General features: G+C 57.2%; 1 protein-coding gene across 3 annotated transcripts; it reads right to left on the bottom strand.

Annotated features, from left to right (window-relative positions):
• Positions 1 to 288: 288 nt before the first annotated feature.
• Positions 289 to 17460, bottom strand: LOC148639304 (granulocyte colony-stimulating factor receptor). Of its 3 annotated transcripts, none has more exons than XM_088622529.1 (15): positions 15910 to 17460; positions 11927 to 12113; positions 10186 to 10306; positions 8825 to 9009; positions 8585 to 8739; positions 7746 to 7914; positions 7541 to 7623; positions 5558 to 5789; positions 4628 to 4816; positions 4164 to 4265; positions 3904 to 4050; positions 3084 to 3209; positions 2751 to 2850; positions 2259 to 2343; positions 289 to 2108 (listed from the first exon to the last, which is right to left on the bottom strand). In XM_088622529.1, exons 2-15 carry the CDS (start codon positions 11997 to 11999, stop codon positions 1644 to 1646), a joined length of 2232 nt encoding a protein of 743 aa, XP_088478655.1. In that variant the 5' UTR covers positions 12000 to 12113; positions 15910 to 17460; the 3' UTR covers positions 289 to 1643. The 3 variants fall into 3 exon arrangements, with proteins under 3 accessions (XP_088478655.1, XP_088478657.1, XP_088478656.1); XM_088622531.1 differs by having other exon boundaries at positions 2259 to 2340; positions 15910 to 17459; XM_088622530.1 differs by lacking the exon at positions 15910 to 17460 and having other exon boundaries at positions 11927 to 15587.
• Positions 17461 to 18034: the final 574 nt, after the last annotated feature.

Raw genomic sequence — 18034 nt, 5'->3', positions numbered from 1 at the left:
TCGCTTTTCTTTGCCTTTGTACGGACACTCTCATGAATATGTCTGCACGTGTTTACTCCTCAACAGCCCGATGAATAATTTATTCATGTGCCATTTCAGCCCGTTTTGAAATTCGTTACCTGAAATGCTGGAAAGGCGGGTTGATGTCTTTGGAAGACGCTCAAGGGCGCGCTGCCTGAAGCTGTCGCAGAGCGCCCTCTGGCGTCCGCACCGCGCCGCAACAGCAGCCGACCGGTCCCGGAGCGCTGAGCTGTGCGCTCAGGTCGGCGCGTCATAAAAACACCCCCATTGTACGCAACCAAAATCATTTAATATAAAACCACCACGAAGACATAAAGTGCAACAACTTAAACCTCACAATTCCCGAAAACACAATAGCTAAAATAACGTCAGATACAAACGGTAAGCCATTTAAAAAGTTATGACATGCGTGCTTACGTTTTCGCGAACTTGCAACAAATTAAGTTCAATATGATGAAACAGACACGAGAAAAAAGGAATTCAGCTGTGCCTTTCTGTGCTGTTGGCGCTGTCCAGCCAGCTGGATTGAGAGAAATGACTCCGCAATGCACTTTGTTATAGTTGACGGTTACTCCCTGTTTACAGTCTACTGTCTACACTCACACAAGGCCAGTTTCCAAGACCGGGATCAGACGCGATTTAAGATGGTTCCCCCAAGATGAGCGCTAATCAGCAACAGCTCTGTCACCCTGCAGCTCCCAGCTGGCCGCCCACTGGAGCCCAGCAGCTGTGAGCCTGGCCAGTACCTGGAGGGGAGACTCCTGGGAAAGCTGAGGCTGCTGCTTGAAGAGGTGTTAGTGGGGCCAGTAGGGGGCGCTCACCCTGCAGTCTGTGTGGGTCCTAATGCTCCAGTATAGTGACGGGGGACACTGTACTGTAAAAAGGCACTATCCTTCAGAAAACTGAGGTCCTGACTCTCTGTGGTCATTAAAAATCCTGGGGTGTTTCTCAAAAAGAGTAGGGGTGTTACCCCTGTGTCCTGGCCAAATTTTCCCCTGGCCTTCACCCATCATGGCCTCCTAATAATCCCCATCTCTGAACTGGCTCAATCACTCCTCCCCACTGAGAGCTGGTGTGTGGGGAGCAGACTGGTGCATCATCCAGGTGGGTGGTGGAGGGGATCCCCATTACCTGTGAAGAGCTCTGAGTGGAGTGTCCAGGAAAGCGCTATAGAAGAGTAAGCAATTAGTAGTAACCAGGCTGCACGAAATGGCTCACAGAGCCAGCAGAGTTTCGGCAAAGCGCCAATTAACCTTTCATTGACGGACGGGACCTGTGTGCCTCCAGCAGGGGTCAGGCCTGAGCTACAGGCAGCTCGCGGCTGCAGACGAGGGCCGCAGTGCCACGCAGCAGAGAGCACGCTGAAGGATTTAAGCCGCGACCCCAGCCCCCAGTGCCAGTCTCTTTAATAACTGGCGATTCCGAGGGGCACTTTTAGAGAGAACGAGGTGGACGAGGGGGGCAGCAAAGCAGCCACACTAGCTGCTGCTGCAGAGCCCCTGCCAACAGGAAGTCGGTCTGCCAGTTCGTTCTCAGGCCAGAGCGTCCCCAGGCAGAACCCAACGAGCCAGAGCGGCCTCCCGTCGCTGCAGACCTCCGGACCCGCGCCGCGGGTTTGGGCTTCAGGCGTCGTGCGGAGGGCCGGCCCAGTTCAGGGGCCGCAGGTCCTGCAGGCCCGGCAGGTCCGCGTCGGGGCGGCCGCCCTGCAGGATGAGCTGGAGGAGCAGGGGGAAGGTGGTCAGGGCCTCCAGCACGGAGGGGTCCTCCTCCCCCTGGGGGGCCGCGGGGGGCGGGCGCAGGGCGGTCTCGGCCGGGGAGGTGTTGGCGTAGGGGTGCGGGGGTGGCTCCGCGGGGGGCCCCGGCCAGCCGGCGGACGGGGAGCCCCTGTACGTGTGGTTCATGACCATGGAGTAGTCCACGTAGCCCGGCTCGGCCTGCGGGCACGGCGCCGGGGCCTCGGGCAGCAGGGCCAGCTCCTCGGAGACGCCCGGGTCACCCCGCAGGGCCAGGACAGCCGCTGGCCGCCTGTCGCCCTCGCCCTGCAGCACGCAGAGGCCCTGGGGCTGACAGCAAGAGTCCCTGAAGTCCTGGTGGAGCGCAAGAGAGAGAGAGGGGGGTCACTGCTCCAGCCCTCAGTGTCCCTCCAAGCCCCAGAACCGCAGACACAGCAGCAGCCTGGCCCTAACCTAGATCAACAGCTCAGAGCAGCTCTCCAGCCCACTCAGCCCCCCTCTTACCTTCAGGAGCTTTTTTGGGGTCCAGGAGGCCAGACTGCTATTTGCAGGGTCAGGGACAACTGGCCAGAGCTGCTTCTTTATCCTGCTGGAGACACACAGAGCATCAGGCCAGGCTTGAAGATGCAGGAACCCCCAGATCACGGGCTCTGATCTGCTGCGCTCTGCTCTCTCCAAGCAAAGGTGATGCTGGGTTTGTGATGTCCCCATCACTACTGGGCAGACATGACTGATGGACGGATCTGAACGAATCTTAAATATTAATTAGCCATTGCCACATCACAACATCTAGGGGACAGAACCATCTTACGCCTGCCCATTCCACGTGTGTGTATACTGCATGTGAAGGAATATACACATAGACTGCCTGTGTCTAACAAGCAGCATCTCCGAGGCTGCACTGTGAGGAAGTAGCTCTGGGGGGTTCCCTGACAGACACGGGCGGACGAAGGCGGGTGCTGCTGGTTTCGGGGTGCAGTCTGGCTCTGTACTCACCTGTGGCGGAGGTGCAGGCAGGCCAGGAGCCCGAAGACACCGAGGAGGAGCAGAGCTACGCAGTACAGGCTGGTCGTCACCACAGGGCTCATCCCGTCCTCTGACACAGACAGACAGCGACAGGGAGTCAGAGCTGCGCTCTGTCCAGAGCCCCCCCCGCACTGCCCACCCCACTACTCTGATTGCTTTCTCAGGGAGCCAGACCTCATCCTCGTTTAATCGACAACGACAGGGCGCCTCCTGCTGCCGCCCGGACCCTGCTGGTAAGACGGCCCCTACCTCAGCCGAAGAGCAGGGCTGGCGGCACTCACCGCTCGACCCCGGCATCCTCACCCATCGCCACGGTGACCGCCTCCCCCGCCGCGCTCCCGGCGTCCGTGCTGGCCATGACGTGGATGCGGTAGGTGCCGGCCAGGCCGCTCAGAGTGCAGCGGCGCTCCAGGCCCTGCACGGCCACGTCTGCAACACAGAGACACTCAGCACGGTCCTGCGCAGGGGACACACACGGGGACACACAGAGACACAGAGACACGGAGACACTCAGCACGGTCCTGCGCAGGGGACACACAGAGACACAGAGACACAGAGACACTCAGCACAGTCCTGCGCGGGGGACACACACGGGGACACACAGAGACACAGAGACACAGAGACACTCAGCACGGTCCTGCGCGGGGGACACACACGGGGACACACAGAGACACAGAGACACTCAGCACGGTCCTGCGCGGGGGACACACACGGGGACACACAGAGACACAGAGACAGAGAGACACTCAGCACGGTCCTGCGTGGGGGACACACACGGGGACACACAGAGACACAGAGACACAGAGACACAGAGACACTCAGCACAGTCCTGCGCGGGGGACACACACGGGGACACTCAGCACAGTCCTGCGCAGGGGACACACACGGGGACACACAGAGACACAGAGACACTCAGCACGGTCCTGCGCGGGCGGACAAACGGACACACGGAGACACACGGAGACACAGACGGACACGGACACACATGGAGACACGGACACACACGGAGACACGGAGACTGTCCGGAGGACGCACGGATGCAGGGACGCACACGGAGACACGGAGACTGTCCGGAGGACGCACACGGACGCACACACACGGGCAGCGGGGCAACGGTACTCACGCTGGGTCCTGTTGTCCGCGCCGCAGTAGCACACGGTGTAGTTGCGGATGAATCCGTGCCGGAGGTGGATGGGAATGGGATCCCACTGCAGAGCCACGCCGCCAATCCAGGTGTCCGTGACGCGCAGCCGGGGGCCAGCAGAGGGCGCTGAGGGGCACACGCAGGAGAGGAGGGAGTGAAGGGGGAAGCCGAAGGAGGCGAGCAGCAGCAGGACGTGCACAGAGGAAGAGAGCAGGGCTGGACAGCAGGGCTGGACTCACCTCCCTGTCGGCTGTAGGCTGGCAAGGACAGCGCTGCCCCTCCCCGCCCCTGGCGCAGAGCCCGCACCGACACATTGTAGCGCACCCGCGGCTCCACGGCCTCTGCAAGCAGGGACACACAGCGCTCACACATCTGGACGCCCCGTCGCCTCTGTCTCAGACACAGCCCGCAGCCAGGGGACAGCTGGGCACCGAGCGTCAAGTGTGTCTCCGTCTCTGTCTCCAGCACCGACTGTCCACTGTGTCTCCGTCTCCAGCACCAACAGTCCAGTGGGCCTCTGTCTCCACCTCAGATTCAGTTTCTCTAAACCCTGCTCGTGTGCAAGAGCTTCTGGGTTTTTTTAGTTAAGATGTAGGTATCAGAGGTGATAGAGAGCTGCATTTTTTGTCAAAGACCGGACCAAAAATTGCCGAATAAGGGCAAGGAGCAGCAGGCCCTGAGGAAGGCACGCAGGTGGACTCACCTGTGATGACAGTCTCGGTGACATTGCCGGCCAGCCTGAGCCAGTGTGGCACACAGGGGGTCACTTCAGACAGTGGGCACCACTCCACAACGAAGCCGGTCACCGATTGGCTGAGCGGAGGTGTCCATCTTACACTCAGGCTGCTGTCATCCAATGGGGTAACAGTCAGAGCCATAGGGGGCGGGAGCACTGAGAGATCAACACGTTGTGTTGGGTTATTGATTACAGCACAGCTGATGAAAACGACGTTACAAATCCAGGCACATTTTGGTTTCGTTTTTCCTAAAGATGTGTTTTTCTTCTTAAAAAGGGTCAGTCTACCCACTCTCCAGGAGTGTCTGTGACTCTGAGATTCTCCCTCACTCTCCTGCCACAAGCAGGGCAGCTAGGCTCCACACAGGGTGTATCAATCCCAGCCAGGAGCAGAGAGCCGTCCGCTGCTCACCCAGTGGGGCCGCAGGAGCAGAGACCCCAGACCACTGCTCACCCAGTGGGGCCGCAGGAGCAGAGAGCCGACTGCCGCTCACCCAGTGGGGCCGCAGGAGCAGAGAGCCGATCGCTGCTCACCCAGTGGGGCCACAGGAGCAGAGACCCCAGACCACTGCTCACCCAGTGGGGCCGCAGGAGCAGAGACCCCAGACCACTGGACTCCCAGAGTGTCTGCTGTGCAGCGGAGCTAGTCTGGACATGGTGACGTCATCGCCCTCCCTGCACCTAGCAGGGACCTCAGCACCTGGGCTGGGGGAGGTCTCCTTTAGCTCACTGGGCAGCTTCCCTCGGGCGTTCCGCCGGAGACCCGGGTTCGCGCCCCACGACGGTCACACAAGCGCACACCAAGATCGCAGAGGCAGGGAACTGGTTTGCAAGACGTCAGACCCTTGTGAGCCGATCTGATACCCCAGCTGATCCAGGGATCGAGCGGTCCCCTACCCCTCTCTCCGGCGTCCGGGAGGGCGATCCGGGCCGGGGGGGAGTGGCCTGCGGCGTTGAAGGCGGAGAGCGAGCAGGAGCAGAGCGGCGCGGGCAGCACCAGGACACAGGAAGTGCGCTGAGGGGGCAGGACCCCGCACTCCTGCTGCTCCTGCCCCTGGGGGGCGCCCTCCCGGCAGCACGTCACATTGTACCCCAGGATCTTGCCGTTAGCCTGGCTCTGCAGCAGGGGCTGAGGAGGAGGAGGAGGGCAAAGCAAGAAATAGAACAACATCAGTAACGTTTCCGCCACTTCAGCAGCCTTCCCAGGCTGGGGCTCATGGGGGCCGAGGGTGGGTGAATAGTGCTAGGGTTCGGGTTCGAGTCAAGGCGGTGATGTGGGTCAGGGTTAAATAGTTGCAGACAGTGTCTATCCTCTTCCTCACTGCTATAGCATCAGCAGCACAGAGAACACGGTCCTGCTGTAGAGGACGCTAACTACACTGCTAGCAGCTCTGTCACCCTGCAGCCCCTGAAGCCCAGCAGGCGTGAGCCTGGCCAGTACCTGGAGGGGAGACTCCTGGGAAAGCTAAGGCTGCTGCTGGAAGAGGTGTGAGTGGGTCCAGTAGGGGGCGCTCTCACCCTGCAGTCTGTGTGGGTCCTAATGCCCCAGTATAGTGACGGGGACACTACACTGTAAAAAGGCGCCGTCCTTCAGCTGAGACGTAAAACTGAGGTCCTGACTCTTTGTGGTCATTAAAAATCCCAGAGTGTTTCTTGAAAAGAGTAGGGGTGTTACCCCGGTGTCCTGGCCAAATTTCCCCCTGGCCTTCACCCATCATGGCCTCCTAATAATCCCCATCTCTGAACTGGCTTCATCACTCTGCTCTCCTCCCCACTGAGAGCTGGTGTGTGGGGAGAGGACTGGCGCATCATCCGGGTGGTGGTGGAGGGGATCCCCATTACCTGTGAAGAGCTCTGAGTGGAGTGTCCAGAAAAGTGCTTTAGAAGTGTAAGCAATTATTATTATTATTATTATTGTGACTGGCTCAGGTCGGGTGGACCAAAAGCTGTCAACATTTCATGGTTTCCGTGTTCAAACCGCGACCCCACTGCCTGTGCTCCTGCGTCCTGCAGCTCTGATCTCAGAGGCGCTGCAGCGACTGGGGGGTGAAGCTCTCGTGCCCCGCTGAGGCTCGGGGTCCTGCCTGCCCTGGGCCGCTGCTGTACTGGGATCAGTCTACTGGCAGCCCGCCCAAGAAAAGCGACGCATTTCGTCCAAAGCCTGGGAATCCACTGCAGAGAGCTGAGAGCCCCCCCCAACACACACTCACACTCGCAGGACCCGACACACCCATCATCATATAACAACAACAACAACATCACTTTATTAACCCTTTACAATTTCTTGCATTAGGAATGATCTTTTCACAGACCCCAGCTTGCTCTCCATGAGACACACAGACAGGAAGAGAAGCTGGGGGTCAGAGCGCAGGGTCAGCCATTGTACAGCACCCCTGGAGCCGTTGGGGTTAAGGGCCTTGCTCAGGGGCCCAACGGAGTAGGATTCCTCTGCCGGCTGTGGGATTTGAACCGGCAACCTTCCAGGCACAGGCGCAGATCCTGAGCCTCAGAGCCACCGCTCCGCCCCCGTACACTCAGGCAGCTGTCGTGACCCCCCCTCTGAGGGTCGCCTGTGTCCAGGGCAGAGAGATCACACCCTTCACTGGCCTGTCATCAGCAGCTTGTCGCCTGATGTGCTCAGGAGCTCGGAGCTCGGCTGGGGGGCAGACCTGCCTCGTCCCTCCCGGAACAGGATTTTAAAAGCCCCTCCCAGTGGATCCGAAGATCCCGCGAGTGGCGTTGATCGAGAACGATATGAACAATCCGACCCCCCTGAAGTTCCTGCTCCATTCACCTGCTGAAGCAGTGTCTCTCTCCTGCCCCCCTGGTCTGGGGGACACCCAGGGGAGAGTTGTACCCCCGCGGACACCAGCAACTCACCTTCCACTGCAGGGTCACCCGGCGCTGGCCGTCTGCGCTCACGGCCCCCTCCCGTCTCCAGAGCTGAGGCCCGACCGCAGGGGCTGGACCGGACGGCGCCGGAGGAGAGGAGAGGAGAGTTAGTGCAGTGCACTCCCGGCTTCACCCTTCCTCCACACCGGGGGATCTGAGGAAGAGGATGGGTGTGCTCCCCCCCTGTCCTCACCAGCCTCCTCTGTCCGGGTCTCCAGCGCCGAGCTCCACTCGCTCCAGTGGCGGCTTTTGCCGTGGAAGCGGGTCCGCAGCTGGACGGAGTAGCGGGTGAAGGGGGAGAAGAGGCACAGGGTGGCGCTGCTGGACGTCTGCAGGCCCAGGTCCGCTTGCCGAGCCCGGCGCTGCGGGGCGGGCGACAGGTTCGGCTCGGTCAGGCGGGCGGAGAATCAAAACCGTCTGGATGTGCTTCACACGAATAGAGCTCTGTCCAGAAGACCCGACCCACTGCCGGTATTCCGGATCTGTACTGACCCATCCCATAGTCCGGTATTCTGGATCTGTACTGACCCATCCCATAGTCCGGTATTCCAGATGGACACTGACCCGACCCACTGCCCGGTATTCCGGATCTGTACTGACCCATCCAACTGCCCAGTATTCCGGATGTGTACTGACCTGTCCCACTGCCCGGTATTCCGGATGTGCACTGACCTGTCCCACTGCTCGGTATTCCGGATGTGCACTGACCCATCCCATAGTCCGGTATTCCAGATGGACACTGACCCGACCCACTGCCCGGTATTCCGGATGTGCACTGACCTGTCCCACTGCCCGGTATTCCGGATCTGTACTGACCCATCCAACTGCCCGGTATTCCGGATGTGTACTGACCTGTCCCACTGCCCGGTATTCCGGATGTGCACTGACCTGTCCCACTGCCCGGTATTCCGGATGTGCACTGACCCATCCCATAGTCCGGTATTCCAGATGGACACTGACCCGACCCACTGCCCGGTATTCCGGATCTGTACTGACCCATCCAACTACCCGGTATTCCGGATGTGCACTGACCTGTCCCACTGCCCGGTATTCCAGCTGCAGCTCCACCATGCCGTTGGAGACCTGCCTTGAAGTGACGGGAGGCAGCAGAGCCCAGTGCAGCCGGAGACAGCGAGCCTGTCCCGGGACAGCAGCGAGCCGGTGGAGGACCGGAGGGTACAGCTTCACTGCGGGACAGAGAGGGGGGGGGCGGAGGGTGAGAGGGGGAGGGAGAGGGAGAGGGGGGCTGGACAGGCGTTTTCCCACCCGTACCTGACTCGTTCCACAGACAGAGGCGCGGGGAGGTAGCGCTGCCCCTGGCGTCCCGGGCCGTCACGGTCACTATGTAGTAGTTGTACATCTCGCCGCCGGACACTGTGCAGTGCCACTGACCTGCCAGAGGTGTGCACTGCTCCCTCAGCCCCTTCTCAAAGATGCTGTCACACTGACCCCTCGCCCTGCAGGGGGCGATACACAGTGCTTGGTCCTCGGCATCATCATCACTCAAAGTTTTCTATCACTCGTTTCACCCAGCAGTTCCTGAACCAAGACTCGGGCCAAAGTGTCTCCCTGGTGACAGGTGACCAAATGATCAACAGACCAGGTGTCCAGGTGGCCTGGTATCTAGGCAACCAAACACCGGGTGTCCAGGTGTCCTGGTATCTAGGAAACCAAACTCCGGGTGTCCAGGTGGCCTTGTATCTAGGCAACCAAACACTGGGTGACCGGTGTCTAGGCCACCAAACACCGGGTGACCAGGTGGCCTGGTATCTAGGCAACAAAACACCTGGTGACCAGGTGGCCTGGTATCGAGGTGGTCAATGATCAATGTCCACCTAATTGAGGGCCAAATCTCTTCTCCCACTAATTTACAGTGCAAACTGTGGGGCATATGGAGATCAGGGTAAGTGGATGGATAGCGAAGATGCAAAGGAAGGGAGCACCAGCGGTCTTGACCACCTGATTACCATCAGCCGGATGTTGGCAGCCACACACAGAGCTTCCTCTGCAGCAGGCTGGCGTTCCGATCTCCCCAGGAAGGAATAAGAAAGCCAGACAGGGGCGAGCTGATGCTGAGTTTTCATATCTGATCGGGCTGTAATCAGATGTTCTCAGAGCAGGCGATGCGTGTGGTTCTCACGCACACAGCAGAGGCCTCCTCACCCCCTCGACTGGCACGTGCCGGCACGCACCCCCCCCCCCCAGGCCAGAGACACCCCACTGCCAGGTCTGGCCCCGAGGGCCCCACGAGAACCGGACTCTGGCATCACACGTTAGTCTGATTGGAAGTGGTGGCGGAAATGTCCCCTTGTTTTCTTTCACGCAAAACAGTAACGCGTGTTGAAGTCCCAGCTCGAGGAGATCAGCGTCCAACAGCCGCCAGTCCGAAGCCAGGCCATGGGAAACTCAAGGAGATGATGCTAAAATCCCGCTGGATACAGTGCAGTACCTAGAGCACGTGCCACAAGCCTGGCTTGTGCAGAACTGGAGAGAAGCTGTGTTGTAACACCTGAGACACCTAGACCCTGTGCAGCCCTGCAGTGGATCCTGTTGAGAGACAAGGGAGAGGAGACAGGCAAGAGGGGCAGATGCAGTGCAGTATGGAAGACACTACAAGCAGGGGGCTGACTCACTCGTCAACGTTCAGTGTGTAGGTGGTGTTCAGGTGGGGCTCCTCTCCGGGCTCCCAGTAACACGTGATGTTGGCGCGGTGCATGAGCACGCAGTACTGCACCCGGGGCCAGGCAGGGGGCGCTGTAAAGTGGAAACACACAAGCAGGGCCACAGCCTTAAAACCCCCTCAATGTTCAGTAACAATAAAAAGGCATTGCTGGGGTTCAATCTCTGTGTCATAGAAGCAGATTCACTGGGGAGCTTCTGGAAACACTGGGATCGGTCAGGATGACCTCCTCTCGTATTGACCCATCAGTCAATAGATCCGTTTTTAGTTTCATGCAGCTCCTGTCGTGGTGAAAGAGAAGCGGACGCAGGTGGCGTTGAGTCGCATCCAGAGAGCTGAAGGTGCAGGGGATCTGCCAGTGTCGCACCCCGATGTCGAGTCTCCAGTGCAGCGCAGTGGGAGAGCGTTCAGCAGCAGCCAGACCGGGCCGGACCGGGTGGCACCGGGCCCGAAGGAGTTGGAGAAAGCAGAGGTGGGACGAGAGAGCGAAAGACAGACAGAAGAGCGAGAAAGAAGAGAGAGAGATGACGGGGGGAGGGAGAGAGAGAGAGAGAGGCGTGGTGCACGTTGATGGTTTTCTTCATGATGAGAGAGATAAGCCAGCGAGAGAGAAGGAAGTGAGAAGCCAGACCAGCAGAAAAGCGGCCCTGCAGCTCCACTCCCCCGCACTGCACGGCTGCTGGAGCGCTGATCTCGAGACATCACTCCCTGTGCAGGGTTTCCTCCAGGTGTTTCAGCACTTGATGACTTCATCACAGGACTTTCAGACTCTCTTGATTTGTAGCACAGATGAGACGAGGCCGCCAAGGTAATTGCACCCTGGATCCCATTCAGAACGTTTGTGCAAGATCTAATGGAATCAAACCTGCTTCTCCTGCTCTTAGCCCTAAACAAACCACCACCTCACTGGTGTGGAGGTCGTTCAGCCCATCTGGACACCACAACTGTGCGCAACGGCGTCAGCTCAGACTTACACAGGCCCGGATCCCCCGCTCTCACTGTGGAACAGAAAATAAAGCACCCGTGTACAATCCACACCACATTTCAAAGATTCGGAGCCGAGAGCTGGAAAAACCGACGCAACGGCGCAAACCACTCCTGTAACCACTTCAGAGGCAGCTCGTAGCACCCGGGTTGTTTTCCGTTCATCCTTCAGAGTGACAAGGTGAACAGAGGGCAGAAACATGCGGCGACAAGGCATGAAGAAAAAAACAACGACCTGTGGGTGTGTCAAAGCTCCATCAAGCGTCAATTATTACCGAAACCAAAGAGATCCAGTTCCCAGTCGGGAAGACAGACAGTTCGGACTAGGGATTGAGACCAGGACTAGGACAGACAAAGGAAAGTGCAGGGCCTGCCCAAACACCACAGAGACCCGGGTGAGAAGAGATACAGGAGTGCGAGTAGCCAAGTCACTGGGCCAGGTCCAAACCAGAGGGTTCTGCCTGGGATAGGTACTGGGAGACTGAGTGAACCAGTACGACCCCGTGCCGCCCCCGCAGCGGATCCTGTTAAGAGGATCCTCTGTGATCCCATGCATCACAGGGACCGTGCCAGCGCTGGCCTGCTCCTACAGAGGAGTCTGTGTTTAGGTGCCCTGGGGCTGTGGAGCTCCTCCGCCCACAGCTGTGAATTCGGGGCCCCTGGCTACGGAGATCTGACGCCAGACGGAACGAGCCGAGAGCAGGGGTTACCTGGATCAGCGGCCACACAGGCCCAGGCCGTCAGCATCAGGACTCCCGGGACGCAGGAGGTCAGCCGTGGCATCGCAGGGGAACCACACCGGAACTCGTCCAGCGGGACAGGAGCACAGCGCCACAGAGTACGGAGATCCAGCTGTCTGAAGGCAGCAGCTCCGGGCGCCGAGGTGTGTTCTGTGTGCTGACAAGATTGCAGAGCAAGGCGGGCTGAATGGGCGGCGAAGCTTCTGGTGGTGCACCAACATGGCAAACAGTCTAATCTGCATCTTCATCTAATCTGCTGTTTTTCTCTCTTTCTGCAAGTTACCCAATCTCAGAGAGCCCGGCCCGTTTCCTGCCTGCGACAGCATGTGCCAGACAGCTCTGCCTGAAAAACAAGCCGGAGCCACATCAGAGAGCAGCAGGGAGGGGCTGCACAGCCACAGGCACCTGCGGAGTCCCCGTGTGAGCCCCCAGCTCCCGTCCACACATGTCCCCTCTCCGACTGCACGTCCACACCCTGACACCTTGTCCACACCCTGGCTCTGCCCCGCAGAGAGCTGTGTGCTCAGGAGTCTGGGTCGCGACAGAGGGCTCGGCTCACCTGGGCTGCCCCAGGACCAGCGCCAGACCCGGCCCTGGGTGCACGCCTGGCTCGAACCCGGCACTGCCCAGCCAAACCAAAGGGTGAAAGCAAGCATACAGTACAAGAGACTGTTCGGCGATTGTACAGCATGTCATTGCCTCATGACTTCCTTGTGCTTTCTCCTGTATTTCATCAAACGGGGGTTTAGTAAGTTCAACCTGTTGCCTCCGGATTGCAGTCGCTCTCCCAGGGACAGTGGCAGGAGCAGAGAGGAGCTGCTCAGAGCTCAGGAGGATTACAGCACGCCTGAGGTCACCCCTGGCACAGGGCTGGCCATCATGAGCTTCAGACACCCTGTGGGTCCACTGCTGTCGCGTGCAGATGTGCCTCCCGCAATCCAGACAAATTGATTTCTAGAACATGTTTTTATTAAATGTTCCTGTCTGCTCAGCCTCCCTAGCTACTGAGCACACTTGTTTCTTGCTTAATTACGTATTTGTTTCTACTCCTCCTCTCTGCGGTTTCAATTGCAGAAATGTAATTTGTAAGTTAACATTTGCTAGAATTTTGAAGCAATGGAGATCCTGTTTATCTTTATTTATTGTTATTCACGTTCCCGTTTTTTAATTAAAAAAAGGTAAAAATACATGTTATCGTTGTAAAATGTGTGCTTCTTGTTCTTGTTTGTAACTTCTGTGTTCTTCAAAGCTGGTTAATAAGTTTTCTAGTTCTATAATTATTTTATTTAGTTGTTCTAAATAGTAAAATCAGTTTGTGTTTCAGACCTGATAACAGTAGTTTAGGCGCAAATCATGATCGTGTGGGGCACCTTCCCAAGATCTTGCCGAGAGCCCCCAAAAGCTACTTCAGCGACACTGTCCCCCAGAATCAAAGACCGCTCGCGCGCGCCTGCATTCGGACTTCAGATTGCAAACAACAGATGTGTGTCTCTGTCCGCTCTCCGACTGGACCGCTCTCTGACCAGACTATTCTTGGTCCGCTCTCCGACCGGACCGCTCTCTGAATTCGCCGCCGGAGGCCAAGCGATACGACCGAGTTTTGTCTGTGCAACAGCTGCCCGAGCGAAAGCATCCTGTGTTCACAGCCTGCAGTGAGGTGATGGACACAGCTCGGCGCAGCAGCGTGCAGCACCGTGTTCTGCCACGCACACGGCCACGGTGACACGCAGACTGCACGCCCTCGTGTGCGTGTCGTCACGTGTCCGTGGGAGCCTGCTCCTTGTCCTCCCAGCCGTGCGCCTGACCGGGGCAGCTGGCTCCGCACACCCGTGACACCCGCTGCTCCCGCCGGGTCTCGGAACAGCTGCGGAGCGGGGCAGCCACGCCTGGGAGATTCGGCCCCGAGCGGAAAATGTCTCTCCCCGGCACGAACCCCTCGTGTCTTTTGTAATCGGGCGCTACATTTCCGCTGCATGAAAAAGCACTAACGGCCAGCGGTGAACTGAAGCAGCCGGCCTTGCCCGCAGAGCGCTCATCATCGGAGGCGCGCCGCTGCCCGCGAGAGAAACCATCGTTCAAGCCTGCCTCGTCATGACGAGAAACAGTTCTCTCGTTACTACAAGACAGTAGTTTATCGCGTGCTTTATGGGATTATCACGCGATGGCACACCAACTATACAACTCCTACATCATCGTGAGCTGACTGCGATCTTGTTTAATGATACGCCTGACTGTCATTGTGCTTCTAATGACTAATGACATCAGCTTAAATCGCAACATTTCCTTCTGACTAAACCCCAGGACGCGTCACTGGACCACTGTTCCCGCTGAGCGTCTAGGTGCTTCATCGCTCAGGTGATCGTGTGTAGCGCGTAATTACGCGATGATGTACCATCTCGCAGTAATGAGATAATAGCTCATGCGAAGGCTGCAATGGGACAGTTTATTCCCCGCTGAAGAGAGAAGAAAGGAAACAATGTTTCGGCTGCGGAGCCTTCTTCGGGCGTGAGGGCTCGAAGAAGGCTCCACAGCCGAAACGTTGTGTTTTGTTTCTTCTCTTTTCAGCAGGGAAGGAGATAATGTACCATGAGATACACATGAAATCCGCCCTCGGTGGCAGCGAATCGGAGAGTCGGGGCTCAAAGTCCCGAGGCGGCGCAGGACAGCTGAGGCTCCCGGACCGCCCCCGGCCCAGCCCGCCCAGCCCGCCCGGGCTCCACTGGGCTGCCACCTTCCCAGATCACACCTTCGGAGTCTTTCTTTCAGTTTCAGTTCTTTCAGCAGCTGAGAGAAGCGCACTTGCTGTCTGCATTCGGATTATTAAGTATATGGAACAAGTAAGAGGTTTATTCCATGCTGACAAAAAGAAGAAAGAAAACACAACGTTTCGGCCGTGGAGCCTTCTTCAGGTGTGGTGGCGCAGCTACCCACCTGAATTGTTAACTATATGTCGCCTAGTGCAGATGCACTGACTGACAAAGTTAGTTGTTCCCCATTCAATAAATCATCCTGGAAAGTATTGCTACTGTGCCTATTTTGAGTTCATTTCGAAGCCTCAGCGATGAATGATGAATTATCTTTCGGAAAGCTCCGCTTTGCAAGTGAGCGCTCCATCGCGAGTGGGACACCTGCAGGCTCAGCTGTCTCCGCGGGACAGACCGAGCTTTTAGAAGCGCGGCTCCGTGACGTGGATGCGGGACAGAGCGAGACAAGCGCCCAGCGCGAGCTGGCCAGCTGCGCGTGACCCGGCTGGAGCCCCGGGAACACAGCGCGCGCTAACCGCACCGGATCATCACTTCTGATCACATCGAACAGCGCCTCCGAATGAGAACAGCAACAGGACATGAAACAAATCTACGAAATTTGGGGTCTTTACAGCTGTCAGTTTAAAATGTCTTCAATATTAATGTTTCTTTATTAGCCCTATACAATTTCTTACATTAGGAATTCCCCATACCCGAGCTTGCTCTCCATGAGACACAGACAGGGAGAGAGCCTGGGGTCAGAGTGCAGGGTCAGCCATTGTACAGCACCCCTGGAGCAGCTGGGGTTAAGGGCCTTGCTCAGGGGCCCAACGGAGTAGGATTCCTCTGCCGGCTGCGGGATTTGAACCGGCAACCTTCCACAGGCGCAGATCCTGAGCCACAGAGCCACCGCTGTCTGTAAGAGGCCAGGGACGAGCAAAGCGGTTTAATTATTGCGATGTTTTATGATGGCAACAATTAAATCACATGCGCAGCGCTCAATCAGTTATCGCTTTAGAAATCACTGAGTCGGAATCTGTGTTCTGAGCTACACCGCATCTTTGCCAACGCAGTCCGCAAACCCACTTGAGCTTTTGCTGCAGTTTTAATATTTTATCTCTTGATCTTGCTTGTTCTCGCCTAGTAAAGGCAGCGTGCATTTGAAACGGTTTTCCCCCTTTTTTTAAAAAAAAGAAAAATATTTCTCACCCCGTTCTGCTGTTTTCTCCAAATGTCCCCGACGCACACTTGCCACCACAGCGCGCGACGAGCTCGAGGGAGGAGGCGTGCTGTCGCGAGCCGGGGAGCCTGCTCGTTCCCGGGTCTGCGCCTCCGACTCGGGCTGGGAGCCGCGATGCGGGTTATATACGCGCTCCGCAGCCAGATCGCTCCCTCACGCCGCCCACCGCCGGCGCTCCTGCAGCTCCGCTCGGAACGTCTACCCCCTGCATCTCGCGCCTCCTCCTCCTCCTCGTGGGGTGCGAGCGCGCCGTGGGGCTGGGGTGCTGAGCTGTTACCGGGGTCCCAGCTCGTTAGTTAGTTAGCTCGCTGGTTAACGAAAGGTTTCGACAAGACACACGTCCATAAAAATGAGTCAAATAAGTAGCACCTCCCATAAAAGTTTGAAGTTCTTGTTTCAAATCTCTCTTGACTGAATTACTAGTCTAACCTTGATTTTTGGTACACCCTGCAGACAGCTGTACTGTCGGGGCTCCTGCGAGCTGGGGCCCGGCGCTCCGGAGGCTCCGGTAGGTCCCTCACACCCGCCGCGGAGACGGGACAGACGGGTCGAAACAGGGGCCGCTGAAGGCCGAGTACGACGGTTGACTAAAAATCTCAGTTTCGTTTTGGGTCCTGCGCTGCCGCGGCCCCTGTTTCAACCCAGCCCCCCGCCCCCTGAAGGACCCCCGGTCAATGTCCTCCTGGCGCGGGAGCTCGCTTGAATCCCGGGAAGCGCGCACACAGCGGGCCTGGTTAGTGTCTGCAGCTCCGGGGAACGCCTAGACCACCCCGTCTGAAGGATCGGATTTTGTGTCTTACTCAGTGCGCAGTTAATATCCAGAACAACATCAGGAAAAAAAAAATCAACCAACATTGTATGTGCAAAAGTCAATTTCTCAAGGTGTAACGCACCTAGGATCTACATTTCTTTTGGCAGGACTGTGCAATATGTCCACTACCTCAGCTAAAATTTCGAAAGCGATTTAACGTACAAAAGAATTAATCTAAATAAATATTATTTATCAAATGCATCAGTCTGCATGTTTTTTTAAATGAAGACAGTAGCTGGAATGGTTTTCTCCGGCTTCTAAAAAAATAAAGTTAAACTAAAAATAATCTTTTTATTTTCCTATTGCGTTGACTTCTGGCAGTTTTGGTCTATTTACGGTGTTCATGGAGAATAGTGTGGTTTTGCACTTTTTTTGCACACTTCCGGTTGACAAGACTCTCTGCGATCTCCACGCCATCAGGAGAAAACTGTCGACTGCACGGGCCAGCTCAGAGACCCTTCCTCGATTCAAGAGGAGTTAGAATTTGCGGACCGACAGCTTTTTGCAATGTTTGATTCAACTTTCACGCAGATGGGCTCCCCGCGGTACAGCTCCGTGCAGCCCCGGACAGGGCTGCGCTGTGTCCTCTGCCGGTAGAGCTCGGACCTTCGACCAGGCAGAGGTGAGGAAGGGTGGGGAGCAGGAGGAGGTACAATTCGGCGCAAGTGCCTCCAACCCCCCTCCCTTGCGCTCCTCTTCTCTCTCTTTAGAGAACCGGAGAAATCGCCGCTAGCTGTCGGTGGACACTCAGTCCTGAGCCGCCGACAGTATCGCCATGAATTCCCCTTAAAATTGTTTGCAATGTTCTCAACGTTTACGAAATACACCAAGAGGCATTGAAGATAGCAAACATGAGCGCTGGAGCCGGCAGTCTTGTGCGTTTTTAATGCCTCTCAGCACAGGGGAGACCAGCGGCGCTGCAGTCTGCTCTCTGCTGGGCTGTTAGGAGAGAAACAGTCTGAATTCCACAGCTCCCGCGATCCACAGGGACCCAGCGAGAGCGCTGGATCTCCTTCAGCTCCGAGCGCCGGCCGAGCCGAGCGTTTTTAAGGAAGAATAATTAACACAGGAAATGAGATCCCTCGCCCCTGCGGTTATGAGTGCTGCCAATTTAACGATTTAATAGCGCTGCAAATGAGGTTTTAATGAGTAAATGCACGCAGCCCTCCTCCTTTTTAATATGCTAAGTGTATTGAAATGCAAGAAGTAAAAATAATCATTAAAAAAAGACTCGTTTTCAGGTTGCAAGCTGCAGCTGCAGGGCCAGCCCCACTCCTGCACCT

The sequence above is a fragment of the Lepisosteus platostomus genome, chromosome 27 (assembly GCF_059453375.1).
Source record: "Lepisosteus platostomus isolate fLepPlt1 chromosome 27, fLepPlt1.hap1, whole genome shotgun sequence".
Taxonomy (NCBI): domain Eukaryota; kingdom Metazoa; phylum Chordata; class Actinopteri; order Semionotiformes; family Lepisosteidae; genus Lepisosteus; species Lepisosteus platostomus.
Note: the sequence above shows the minus strand (reverse complement) of the source record. Positions and strands in the feature narration are given on the sequence as shown.

Coding starts and splice junctions, on each gene's coding strand:
- LOC148639304 (XM_088622529.1), bottom strand. CDS start 11,999: ATGCCACGGCTGACCTCCTGCGTCCCGGGAGTCCTGATGCTGACGGCC. Junction 9,010..10,185: donor TACACACTGAACGTTGACGA/GTGAGTCAGCCC, acceptor CGCCCCCTGCAG/GGCGAGGGGTCAGTGTGACA. Junction 5,790..7,540: donor GGGTGACCCTGCAGTGGAAG/GTGAGTTGCTGG, acceptor CCTCCTCCTCAG/CCCCTGCTGCAGAGCCAGGC.